Source organism: Rhinolophus ferrumequinum, chromosome 24, assembly GCF_004115265.2.
Source record: "Rhinolophus ferrumequinum isolate MPI-CBG mRhiFer1 chromosome 24, mRhiFer1_v1.p, whole genome shotgun sequence".
In the NCBI taxonomy this organism is placed as follows: Eukaryota; Metazoa; Chordata; class Mammalia; order Chiroptera; family Rhinolophidae; genus Rhinolophus; species Rhinolophus ferrumequinum.
The window spans coordinates 16,905,873-16,919,176 of record NC_046307.1 but is presented as its reverse complement, the minus strand read 5'-3'; the positions used below and the strand labels follow the sequence as shown (position 1 = coordinate 16,919,176).

General features: G+C 45.7%; 1 protein-coding gene across 7 annotated transcripts in view; it reads right to left on the bottom strand.

Annotated features, from left to right (window-relative positions):
• ARHGAP26 (Rho GTPase activating protein 26) overlaps positions 1 to 13,304 on the bottom strand; it is a 399,917-nt gene that overhangs the window by 283,491 nt on the left and 103,122 nt on the right. For all 7 annotated transcript variants that reach the window (XM_033095952.1, XM_033095957.1, XM_033095958.1 and 4 more), the window contains 3 exons: positions 12,385 to 12,456; positions 6,897 to 6,998; positions 193 to 303 (listed from right to left, as the gene is read on the bottom strand). In XM_033095952.1, coding sequence (XP_032951843.1) covers positions 193 to 303; positions 6,897 to 6,998; positions 12,385 to 12,456 — 285 coding nt within the window. The remainder of the gene's footprint in view (positions 1 to 192; positions 304 to 6,896; positions 6,999 to 12,384; positions 12,457 to 13,304) is intronic.

The following is a 13,304-nucleotide window of genomic DNA, read 5'->3' as shown; positions in this document are numbered from 1 at the left end:
GCTGTACAGGAACAGCTACAGGACAGAAGCCAGGGGAGCAGACTGACAAAGGCCGGCTCCTCAGCAGAAGGCACGGCGTCAGGGCTGGCCAAGCTTTTCAGCAACAACTCAGAGCATCGTGTCACCTAGGCAGCTGGAACGAGGGGAGGGGAGGGAAGGGTGGCCGCCCCGTTCCACACAGCATCTACTTACAGGCTCCACGAACTCAAACATCTTCCTCTCTTGGACTTCCTGCACCTTGAAGACGTACTCCAGGGACACTTCGTAGAAATGCTGCCGGACCAGGTCTACTTGGCTGTCTGCCTACAAACAAGAGGGAATGCCAGAGAAAAATCAACGCATGACCCAAGACGAGCATTCTAGCGAGCAGGCTAGGAAAAAGAAAAAATATCTCTGGAGATGGTTTTAAAAAACAAATCGAAGAGCATGAAACAGAAATAAGAGTAACGATAATGGTCAGATGAGCGCTGTGCCCCAGCTGTACATACGTTACCTGATTCAGACCTCATTGATTTTAGTTACTCGATCCTCACTAGGTTCCTAAAAAGAAGATATTAGCTTCACCTCGAATTTATAGAAGGAAACGAAGTCTGCTAACATTAAGGAACATGACGCAGCTGGTTCCGGGAAGAGCTGGGACTTCGGTCCTGGTCAGGGGGTCTCCAAGACCCTTGACTGTCCTTAAAACACTGGGCAGGACCGCCTCCCACAGCCTGCGACAGGCCTGAGTTCCCGCAAAAGAGAAAAAGAAAACCTGCAGGGCCATCTCCGACCCATCCTTCCTAATGAGCAAAACAATGGTTAGAGGGCAGGGCACCTCAGAAAAGGACACTTTCATGAGTCCCAGGTACTTTTCTTGGTGTCAAGGATGAACTGTCAGTTTATTCCAAGCAGAGTCATTCCATTGTTCCCTGTGAACCTCCACTTCTCCCTCTGTGCAGGTGTGGGGCCTTTCCAGGGTACAATTAAACCACTGATCTAGGTTCCAGAACCCAGGGGAGAAAATGCTGTGGGTAGCAAAATGCAGCGCTGGTCGGTACTTCCACTATCCCAGGAACGCTCTTAACCTGTCCACAATGGGACTGTGTCAATTCATTCTTTCAAAGCAGATAATTACATTGCAAGCACATTTCAGTGACCCAAGAAAAGTGGATTTTTAATAAAAAATAATGTCCTGCTAATAGGAAACAAAACACTTTTTTCTTTAGAAATGAAGGGGTCAGAGACCATTCTATAACATCTTTACGAAGACAAACAAAGCCCCTGAAGGGCTATGTCTTCCAGTTGTTCCTTTGTCAAGGTTCCTGCAGAGGAACTTAGAATAGATCTTTCCTTCCTTTACATCAAATATAGTATTGCTACCCTGACATCTTAAGGACTTGGCAAATGATTCATTTAATTCATTCAAATATTATGAGCAAAAAGGAACTTCCTTCATGGAACTCGCAGCGCAGTCAGGAAAAGAGATGTTAATCAAATAATCATGCAAATAAACAGAAAAGTACAAACTCTGATAAAGCACATGATGCTATGAAACAGCACAAAGGAATTCATTCAAATCTGCTAGCAACTTCCTCGAAGGGCAACTCAAGTTAATACACGGAAGTGAGCCTGCTGAGAAACTGCTGAACAAAAGCAAAATGCAGGGCTAAGCCTGCAGGGGAAGTTGATACCTGAGCACTGACTACTGTTTATTTGGAGGCAGGGTTTCAGAAAGTGCTGCACCCATTCCCCAAGTGTAGCTGTTTAGACAACTGGGCAGACACACCTTTCACCTGGGCTCCTGCCAGCCAAGGCCCATTGCATTTCTTTGTAGTCAAACCCAGCACACTTACACCATGCATCTACCTGGCCTGCAGCCCTCACACATCCTCCCTGGGAGGGCTTGTAACTGAGACTGAGACTGAAAATAAGGCCATTCTGAACATCTGCAAAGAGCCTCCTGCAGTCAGGCAGGATGAAGGAGCCAGAAGGGAAGTCCTAGGAGAAAAACAGCAGCGCCCGGCATCAGTCAGAGAGCTGGCAGAGCAAATGCCTGGGCTGCAATTGCAGTTCTATCCTTTTCTAGCTGGGAAGATGGACTCAAGTCACTTACGCTCTCTCTGGATCTCTTTCCTATACCTGGAGGGCAGAGATGATAATATCTGCCCTTGCTCTGAGGAGAGCTGTTCCAAAGAGAAAATGAGCTAAAGGACACGAACCATCTGAAAACCAGAAAGCGTCCTGTGCACACTGGCTGTTATCCCCACCAGGGCTGTCAGAGTGGCTGGGCTTCAATCACAACTTGTACCATAACCCAACCACGTCATCTCTGGGTGGTTACAGTCCTCTCCTAACTGGTCTCCCTGCTTTCATTCTCTACCCCTCTCCTTCCAATCCAGTCTCCACCCAGGAGCCAAACAACCTTTCCTAAAATCTAAACCAGACGTTCTCGCAGCCACTTCGATGCCTTCCCATGGCTTCCACCATGGTCCACAAGACCAGGTATGACCTGCCCGCCCATGCCACCCCACCTCCTCCCAACCCATACGGATCGCACATGCCCCAGCCACTCGGGGCTCCTTGCTGTCCCCAGACACGCCCAGTCTCTTTCTTACCATGCAACCTTTGCACTTGGTATTCCTTCTAGCTGAAAACCTCTTCATCTAGATAAACATTCAATTTTTTTAACTTCAATGCATAGTAAGAAACACCTTGCACATTATGCCCTAATAAACATACATTTATAATTAAGTGTAATACACTTTCATATTTTCCATTCTGTTCCAGCTTACTCTACTCTATTTCAGGACCCGGTAATTCAGATTTTATGGAACCCACAATTATGGAACAGAGCCCTAGCTTTTTACTTAGTTCCCTCCTTCTCATCCTTCTGGTCTCAGTCCAAATGTTACCTCTTTAGAGCAGGCTTCAATGACCACATTATTTTAGATAGGAGTCTCTACCTTATCTCCCAGTTTATTTCCTCATCACTATGTGAATTTCTTACTTATTCCTCTCTTCTCTATTGACTACTGGAATATAAAGCTGACAACAGCAAAGACTGTCTCATTTTTCCACTTTCCTATCCCAGTTCCCTGAATGGTGACTGGCCCATGGGGAGTATTCACTAGATACTCAAGGAATGAATGAATTGATCTCTACATGGCCATCAGGACCCAGCACCCAGAAGAAACACGTAACGGGATGCACTTCCAAAGGAAAAGGAAGACGAAATCCGAAATGGAACAGTATGTCTTTTGCCAATGCCCCTGCTCGTCTGGGCCATAGAATTCACCACATCTTTAGCTCCTACTGCAATGGAATTGTAAGTCAGCATTCCAACCTACCCAGCAGACCACTCAATAGAGTTTCAGTGCTTATAACTTGAGAAACTGAATCTACCAGCTTGTCTGAGACTCACCAACCATTCTGTGCTTCTTAGAAAACAGACATTCTTCTAGACTGTAAGTTCCACGAAGGCAGATCCCTCATTTCACTCCCCACAATACACCCGAGGCCTGAACAGACTTTTACAGGAGCGTCCAATGAATATTTGTTGAACAAATGAATATTGTTGAAACAAACTTCTGAGCCACTGAAGAATACACTGATTTTTAAAAACTCATCCACTAGATGGCAGTGTCATCCCACATCGCTGTCCCATAATTTCACCCACCAGGATCTAGGAATGGGCTGGAACTTAAAAATATTCATTTCAGAGCCCTGCAATCATGGAACGATTCTGGATAATCAAAGGAAGCACACATTTCATTAAATATGTACTAGGTGTTTAACCATGCTCCTAAAAGTTGATTTTTTAAATAAATGTGAAGAAAATCATCACTAAAGAGCTGGAAGACCTTGAGCAACTCACTTGACCTCTCCAAGGGCCTCAGTTCAATTCCAGGAGGTTCAACCAAATGATCACCCAAGTCCCCCCACCTAGGTCAACTCTATTTGCATGACACTTGGGTTGAATAACAATGGCAGGCAGCCGGAGAGCACCACCCCTCCCTCCCAAGATGGAGAGAGAAGTAGAAGAACATACTAGGTTAAAGGAAAGGGCTCCAGAGTGGGGAGCCAGGGTGCAAATCCTCGCTGACCTGCTCTGGGCAGACTATTAAACATTTCTGAGCCTTGGTTTCCTTGTCTGTAACATAAAGGGAATACACCTGTACTTCAACGTGTGTCTGTGAGGATTTGAAAAGATTCCATGTAAAGTGCTCAACACAGTACCTGGTACATAAATGTGCATTCAGTAAACATTGCCTGCTATGGTTGTTGTTGTTAAGTAAACGTATTGTCGCTATTGTCATTATTATTAGATTTTTTATTTAATTTAATTCGATTCAAGTACAACCAAAAAGCAATGCTTGAGAACAGACCAGGACTTGCAAGAAAGACCGTTCACTTACTCCTGGCTCTCAAAGTACTTAGAAAGCGTGAATAAGTAAAAGACAAGTACACCAAGGATTGTAACAAAAGAGCATAATGAAAAAACGTACACTAAGCTATATACTGGCAAAGTCCATGCTGCACACTGAATGTTTGTGCCCCCTCAATTCGTAGGATGAAACCCAATCCCCAGTGTAATGGCATAGAGAGGTGGGGCCTCTGGGGTGCTTAAGTCATGAGGATGGAGCCCTCAGGAATGGGATCAGCTCCTCCACCCCTCGTGCCATGTGAGGACACAGCAAGAAGACAGCCAGCTGTGAACCAGGGAGCCGGCCTACCAGGACACCAAGTCTGCCAGCACCTTCCTTAATCTTGGCCTCTCCAGCCTCCCGAGCTGGGAGAACAGATTTGTTGTTCATAAGCCACCCAGTCTATGGCATTCTGTTATAGCAGCCTGAACAGACTAAGGCAATCAAGACAAGTCCCATGCAATTTGGAAACAGGATGGAGGAGAGCAGGCCAGTCAGAGGGATAAACTAACGCTCTCTGTCTGTGCAGCAGCTATAATCTGCCTTCTCCCACATGAAACAGGCAGGACAGGTGTTTCAAGGAGTATTTCACAAAGGGACTAAGGGCTCAGAGAGATGAGGACCTGTCCCAAGTCACACAGTGACTCCATGGCAGAACAGGCCATGAAATGAGGTATCTCTTTGCCAGCCAGTGCGTTGGTCCCTACACTCTGCCATCTCAGGGGAATATGGCAGTTCCATGGCCCTTAAAGAGAGAACATGTTGGACTCACCCCAGGCCAGGTCAGCAATATCCAGGCCTGGAGAGAATAGACCAGAACACCCCCCTCTGGGGAACGCCACGTCTACAGGATAACTATACTGTGGGCCTCCCACTATCAGTAGGTGCTAGAACAATCACACACTTGCTCAGGTCTTGAACACTTCAACTCATCTAACTGCTTAGAAACTATAGGACTGACCAGATCTGGCCATTATGATCTGTAGCCAAATATAATATGGCTTTGCTTAAATATAATTTCCCAACCCTAAATGCCGTATGATATTAGAAGAATGATAACTAAAAAGTAAGGGTATCAGGACAGATCCTAAACAGAATTATTATATATTTACCATGGACAATTACATGTCCTTGACTATCTTCTGGTACCTATGTCCCCAGAACTGGGAATAGCCTTTTATATACCATCAATGAAAAGAAGCATTTATTTAGCCTTCTCAGTCACATTTGGCAAGATGGACTTGAGTAGCTTTGCTACTTCACGAACCATCGCCTCACACACCCTACTTCTTTTCCCTACTCAGGCACAAGATCTTTAAGGAAAGGTTAGTGTTTTCTACATTTTACAATTTATACCGAGTCCTCGATTGCTATTGGATGGCTGGCCAAGAACTGATCTGCAAAGTCCACTACAAACACCAGTTGCTAGAGTGGTTGCTGAGCCTTCCCTGTCACTCAAACAATTGGCTTAAACACCCAAGCAAAGAGTTCTGAGACCCACACGCTCCTAACCAAGGACGTGTAAGAGATCCCAGTTGGCGGGGGATTGGATTCCACCATCTCCTGAGTTGTCTTCATCTTCCAACCGTGGGCCCTACCATCTTCATATGCATTTTCACTTGACAGAAGTACCGGCATGGTATTTGCTCAAAAGGAAGAACATTTAAGAATGAGGGCCAGCTTAGAAGTCACAGCTGCTCTTTAGCACATACCTGAGAAAGGTCAAGCAAATTGTTGAGTTAAATAAAATGACATTCATGTAGCCAAATTTGGAGTTTCACCAGGAAACTGTCCTGTGTCCCAGAAATCTGAATTCCCTTGCCAGGCCAATCTCCGTGAGCTAAATAAAAACGGCCACCACTTCATGACTGCAAAACTGACTTTTCTTTCCAAATAAACTACTCTTTGAAGATCCCATACAAATCCAAAAAGACCAGGGGCAGGTCGGAGAATTTGCTTTTCTGAAACAAGGTTACCAAAGCACGAACCATATGAGTGACAATAAAATCTGCTTTTAAAAAAAAAAAAAAAAAAAAAAAGACTAATGTCAAGTACTGGTTGAAATAATCTTTTAAAATTAACATTAAGGAAGGATGACCAAAGTGCTTCCGATACTAACATTTCAAATTACTGACATAAGGCAGAAAGTCAAAAGGTGAGATAATAGAGTACAGAATCAAGGTCAAGGGTAAGAGAAAAGGAGATCTCAGTTTGAAAGGAAGAAGCACATTCTAGTAATTAGCGCTGCCCAGCGAGGAGGGTGATGTTAACCAGTACGTCCCTCCGACCTTGCCACGCTGGACAGCCACAAAGGATGGGGGTGGCTGGGAGTATAAAGGTGGTCCCCGCATCAGGCAGAGATCAAGCTCCTGGTTTCCGAGGTCTCTTCCAAACCTCGGATTTTCTGGCAAAGAGTAACCAGCACATATCCTATCCACAGCACCAAGGAAAAATCAATACTTTATTCACGATACCAGTAAAGTGTCTTACCTCCTGAAGCTGAGATTCTTTCTTTTTGGAAGACAGATTCAAGTGTTTTTCTAAGATGCCACAGTACTTCTCTGTCTCCTTGTCATACTTCTTTTTGGCTTCCTGGCACAAAGAGAAAGGAGAAGAGAAAGAGAGTAAAATGTGGCAGGAATAAAAGCCATCTGGGGTCCAGATCTTTCTGTTCATCTGCACGGCTTCACCATTCCCTTAGTCCACACAACATCCAGCGCCTCCTCTTCAAATAATGCCCATTAAATCCAGCACCCACCCGTCAACAGGTTGGTGGCTTTGAGTGTCTATCTATCGTGGAGGCACCACCACAATGCCAGAAATGAGGTCAATGCCAGTATTTCATACTGCCAAAGTCAGGACTCCACCTTCTAAGAGCCTCAATTATGAAACAGAAATGTCTAGTTTCTAACTCACAAGGATGTTCAAAGCCAAACGAAGGAGGGAACTCACCTAGGAAGCAATCCCAAAGCACGAAGATCTATAGCTTAAATGGGAAAAGTCTAGGCTAAGGGAGATCCAGTGTTAATAGTGTTCAAAAAGTACTTAATATAGAGACCCACATATCCCTTGATGTGATAGCATCACACATGGGTCTTCCATCTGAGGAATAATTCAAAACAAAGAAGACATTATCATCACAAACCCACTCCTGCAGCAGCATTTATAACAACAACAACAAGCCAGCAGCAACACTGCTGCCCAAGGATTGGGTTGGGGATCACGCAAGTGTGGGACGTCCAATCAGTGTAACCAGGAAGGCTACGCAGCCATATGTTAAAATGCTCACAACAGAATGCAAAGTAGTGCTAGCACACTGCCAACGTGATGCATCTTACACAGTGCGTCTACCTGTGGACAAGGGTCAGATGGGAAAATACTTCAGTGAAAATACCTGACTTAAGGAAATGGAATCATGGGTGATTTTTTTTCCCCTCCATTTGAGAAATTTTTATTGTCCTTTATTAATTGCTTTCAAAATGAAAAATAATATACATATCATAACACACATAATCCCTGCTCTCCCACAACGCCACTGAGTCACTGAGGTTCCATTTTTATCCTCCATTTGTATATTCCATTTGTAGATAAGGAAAATTCAAGGGAGGTTAACATATAAGAAGTCGCAGAGAATGACAGAGCTGGGATTCGAGCCCAGGACCAGCTGCCTCCAAAGCCCACGTCTCAACCACTCATGAGACCCACTGTCACAGGTATCTTTTCCTTCCACATTCCAATCGGGATGGGAGGCAAGGGGGCTGGAAAGTCAGCACTAGCCTGATAAACAGGATCAAATTTACTAAGTTCATCATTCCTGCTTTTGACTCATGGGGAGCCCACAGGGGATATTTTTCCTGTAACTCCAAGACCTAGAGGAGAAGAAATACTTGTGCAGCTAGTTAGGGAAGCTCAGAGGCATCTCTATTCGTTTAATACAGATATAATGCACAACCACTCCTGTTAGGCTCCTTTAGCACTGGAATACAAGACAGCAGTGGTCCCTCCCTTCATGGTGGGGATGTTCCGGTAGAAGAAACACAATTAACACTAAACAAGTAAACCGCATAATTATAGACTGCCACAAGTGCTGCGAAGGAAATAAACAGGGTGCAGTCACAGAGATTCTGCAGATAGGGAACTCAAGAGAGGCCTCACGGGGGAGAGGAGGTGTGAACTAAGACCTGCTAATCACATGACGTGTAGAGTAGAGCCTTCTAGAGCAGGAGAGCAGTGAATGCAAATGCTCTGGACAGAACACTAGGAGTCAAAATGGCACAGGAATCACCAAGAAGCCATCACCTGACACCCTGACAAGCTCCCACGATGTCAGACACCATTTATCTGGTGAACAGCAAAATTTCTAAGCCTTACAAAGTGGGCAGAATCATCAACTACCCAATTTTAGCTGACATATATCCATTTCTAGAAATCTGAGTTTTGCTTAAAAGATGACTTACATACAAGAGCAATTAAACACACAGAAGCAACTGAAGAAAAAGCCCGAGGAGGCATTACTCCTTCAAATTGGAGAGGTACAGGCAAGACACTTGACTCAATCAACTCTTTTCCTTTATAGAAACCGGCGACCTAGAGCTGAGGCTCCAACTCCCAATTAATGCTCACTTAGCCACTCCACCAGCGCTGTCACGAACCCCGGGATGGTCCAGATGGCCAGAGGTGAGAAAAGGCCAGAGAACATGAGTCACTGACATTCTGTGACTTTCTACCAACTCGAGCCTCCACATTCCGTGTTCAAGAGGATAGCCAAAGCAACAGAAAAGGAAGGCAGTTCTGTCCTAAGCAGCAGCCATAAGACCTCTGCAGGAGTAACCCTACGAAGATTTACATAATGCTCTGCAGGTGGGAGGGTGATATTACTCAGTCACTTAGGGACAAGACAGTGTTCACCTTCCAGGGAGTCCACCGTGGGTGGCTATGTGGATCAGGGACAGAATTAGGATCCAGCAAATCATTCCCAACTCTATGGACTGACTCTAAAGAAGTCACTGCCCCTCTCCAGGATTCGGTTCTCTTGTCTATAAACTAGATGAGATAATTGCTCAGGTTTCCTCTTTCAGCTCAAAGACTGTCTAATAAAACAAGGATAAGGACGTTCACCTCCAAACAGGATGGTTAGGACTGAATGAGACAAACCACATACAATGCTTCGCAGAGTGCCCGGTACATGGCAGGTGAACCTCAGTGAATGACGATGATGGTGGTGGTGGTGGTGGTGGAGATGACGGGGTCCACCATCAAAATCTACCTCCTTCTTATTAAGACCATGTGCTCTCCATGTCCCATGTCCCATGTCCCCCTCCCTGACACCACCACAATTTGAGGTCATGTGGTTACCTATAGTTTGTGTCTAACGTCTTGCCCCCCAGCCACACCACACCGGCACTGTTCTCCACCACGCACGAGTGTGGGCACACAGCCGGCTCCCCGTCTCTCTGTAACGAATGAACCGTGTGCACTGGCTGTAAGAGCTAACATCAGATGACTGTGTGACAGACACAGATCTAAGCACTTCGCGTGAGTTCACTCATTTCTTCCTCATAACCGCCCTACGAGGTAAGTACTACCATTATCCCCGTTTAGTAGCTCAGCAAAACAGGCACAGAGCGGTTCAGTAACCTCCCCAAGTTTACGTGCAAGTGGCAGAAGTGAGATGTGAACGCAAGCAGTCTAGCTCTAGCGCCCACTCTTAGCTACTGTTTGCCAATGTCTATTCTCCTTTCACTCGTAGAGCCCAGCTTGGGCTGCAGGAAAAATAAACTCTCCCAACCTCAGAACCTTAAACATAGGGCCACGGTTATGCCAAGCTCCATCCAGGGTGCTCTCCTGCTCCGAGAGGCCACATAGCACAGGAATGGCCAGGAGCCAGCCTCCCTGGCCGCCTTCACACCCCACTCTCTAACTTCTGCTTCCTGCAAGTAGCAACAGGTTGTTATAGCAACGGCAGCAGCACAAGAGGGGAGAGGAAGAGGAAGGGTAATTTTAGCATCACACATGCAGAGTTCAGAAACTCTAACTTTGCCGCTGAAGAGCCCTTGCTGGCTCTTAAGTATTCTTGAGTCTGCTCCCTAGGTCCCCTAGTAGAACGTTTGTTGTCACTTTGTTTTCTCTTGAATGCACATAATACTATGATATAAATGTATGGGTGTGGGAGGGTTCATGGAGAGCAACAGGTATACTGGGGGGAAAAGAAGGAAAGGACAAAGGGGGAGGAACGAACAATCACCCCCATCGTCATCATATAATGAGAATATGAGTGAGAGGAAACATGTTTTGGTGAGCAAACATCTTCCTTACATTTTTTTATGCTCGCATTTCTCACCTTCCACAGCCTCCTCACCCACTGGACCTGGAAAAGTACCTGCTCCCGTCATTACGATCACTGGTATTAACTCAACAGGAGCCCCACTCACACTTCGGACCCTCCTCCGTGGTAACTGTGGTAACATCCAAACCAGTGCCGAGGGAAGAGGCAGAATGAGAGGCGTCCGCGCTCAGAGGAAGAAGTGACTACCGGAAAGATGACTCAATAAACAGGTCCACTCCGCCTCTGCCTCAAAGCTCTCCAGAACCTCCAGGGCCACTGCTGTGTGTTTTCAGGAGTAGGAGGCACAGGCCCCAAGGCCGCTGAAGAGAAGTGGCTCGGAGGGCCTGTGACTCGGAGGGGCACTCACCACCTTTTCTCACCCATCACTGTGTTTGCTCAAAGTTTTGCACAAAATCTGAATGGAACAAGACACCCTGTAAATGATACATTCCTTATTCTCTGATACAAAACCAATAAGCTCCAATTTCTTCATAAATGTAAACTGTAAAGTTGGTAGGAAAGTTCTGTAGAACTAGAAGAAAAATCTTTGCCATGGTCCCTCCTTCAAAGTATGGCCAACCATCCTGACTGAACCGGACATCATCTCTTTCATTTTCAGAAAGCAGATGCACTTAGTTGAGAGAGGGGAGACGACCCCCACTTCCCACATTTCGGCTGTCGTTTTCCCACCTACAGCCACCTCTCAAGGCCATTTCACCACCGAGTAAAATCCTTACCATCTACACAGGTAGGCGGGTGACGTTGCCCCAAACTCCCTGCAGGTGGCGCAAGGGACTGCGGCTGAAGGACTCAGTTCAGAAAACAGGAAGAAAACCTTGGAAATCCTTTTGCTTTCATTGATTCCAATGAAAACATCTTCCCCTGCAGGTGGCCTCTAACACTTTATTGAGGCCAAACTGGCTAGGGCTTCCCAGTGGTTTATCACAGGGCAGGGGAACCCCGGAAACAAACGAACAAGAATCACTTTGCGATCTTTCTGTACCACATTAGAACCAGCCAAGTTGGGGCTACAGTCCTTGCAGGTCAGTGATCACAAATGGGAGTGACCTCTGGGCTGAAGTAGTCCCACTATTTGACCTACACAATGTGAAACACATATTTTTAATTACTTGCCAACCTTTAAAAAAAAACAACAAGCGATTTCACATAAAACTCTGACTTTTCAGTTTCTCTTGAAAATATTAAAGACCTAGAAAGAGAGGGCTCATTTTCACACACAGCAAAAATGGGCTAAGAACGGAGTCCCCGGGCCCACAGGGCTCAATGTGCAACCTGCATTCCAGGTTCTGAGTCCTGGACCTCACAATAAATCCAATCGCACATTGTCCAAGCACACAGGTACCTATTGACTAACACAAAGCAGGAGGAGGTGTGGTTTCTACCTTTGGACCATTTATGAACTAGCACAAAACTATGACATAGCTATCAAAATACCAGAATGACTGCTGTGGGGCTGACCACTCAAATCTCACTTCAGATACGTGTGAAGAACAGATGACCTAGTTTCCAGGCTTATCCACCCAAAAGTTTCTGAAGATGGTGGGCTTAGATTTTCTGAACATTTTCTAAAGTAGTGTTTTCCAGGCTGCTACCCGCCCTAAAACCCAAGAACAAGGGTGGCAAAAGTCTCACCTTGGCAGCCCCAATCTGCTCCTTTCGAAACTTCTCCAAGGGTGTGATGAGCACTTCACTGGCATTCTCAATCTGTTGAGGAAAAACAGGGGAGGAGGGTAGTGGGGACACAAAGGCAGTATTAGTAAAGGATTACAGCAGTTCGGGCACAAAATGCCTCCCCGTGTCTCAGTATAAAATTTGAGTAAGCAATATTGAGTAAACATGGGGCAATTGTTCCATCTACTTGAACTGACATCATGTCAAATCTACAGCTAGTCATCCATACAAGACGTATTCTTCCTGTGCATGATTAAGATTGATTATCTAAAAATAAAATTGAGGACCTCTAAAAATGTAAGCATCCATCTTGAAGGTAGAGGGGAACTGGTGACAGGGTAGGGTCCAAATTTCAAGCTTTAGGTGACATCATGTAAATGCTCATTCTGCCACGTTATTTAAGTAGATATATTTAAAGGAGAGCAACACTAAGTCTAGATTACAAACAAGCAGAAAGCATCTTTGGACACCTGGTGGCATGGAAAGCTTCCAGCCGGGTTTTGTGTCGACCAGGCAGCACTGGGCTGGGATCAGGACACGCGTGTGCTGACCAGTGGCTGCCTGTCAACTGCGTCTCACGGCCTCAGCTCCTGTACTCAGGTCCTGTACTCCAGCTGTAAAGTTAGCGGAATGCTTCTCAAATGTACCAAACCTGTCCCACTTCCACGCCTTTGCATTTGGCTGTTCCCTCAGATGCTCTGTCCCCAAATCCTCGGGGGGTCAACTCGATATTTACTGCAATTCAGGTTTCAGCTTAAAGGTCACCTCTTTAAGGAGGCCTTCTGTGACCACCAATTGAATCCAAAGAAACTTCCTAGCAGCCCACCAGCTGTTTCCTTCAGAAGACGTAAGGCAGCTGCTTCACCCCTATTCACACGTAT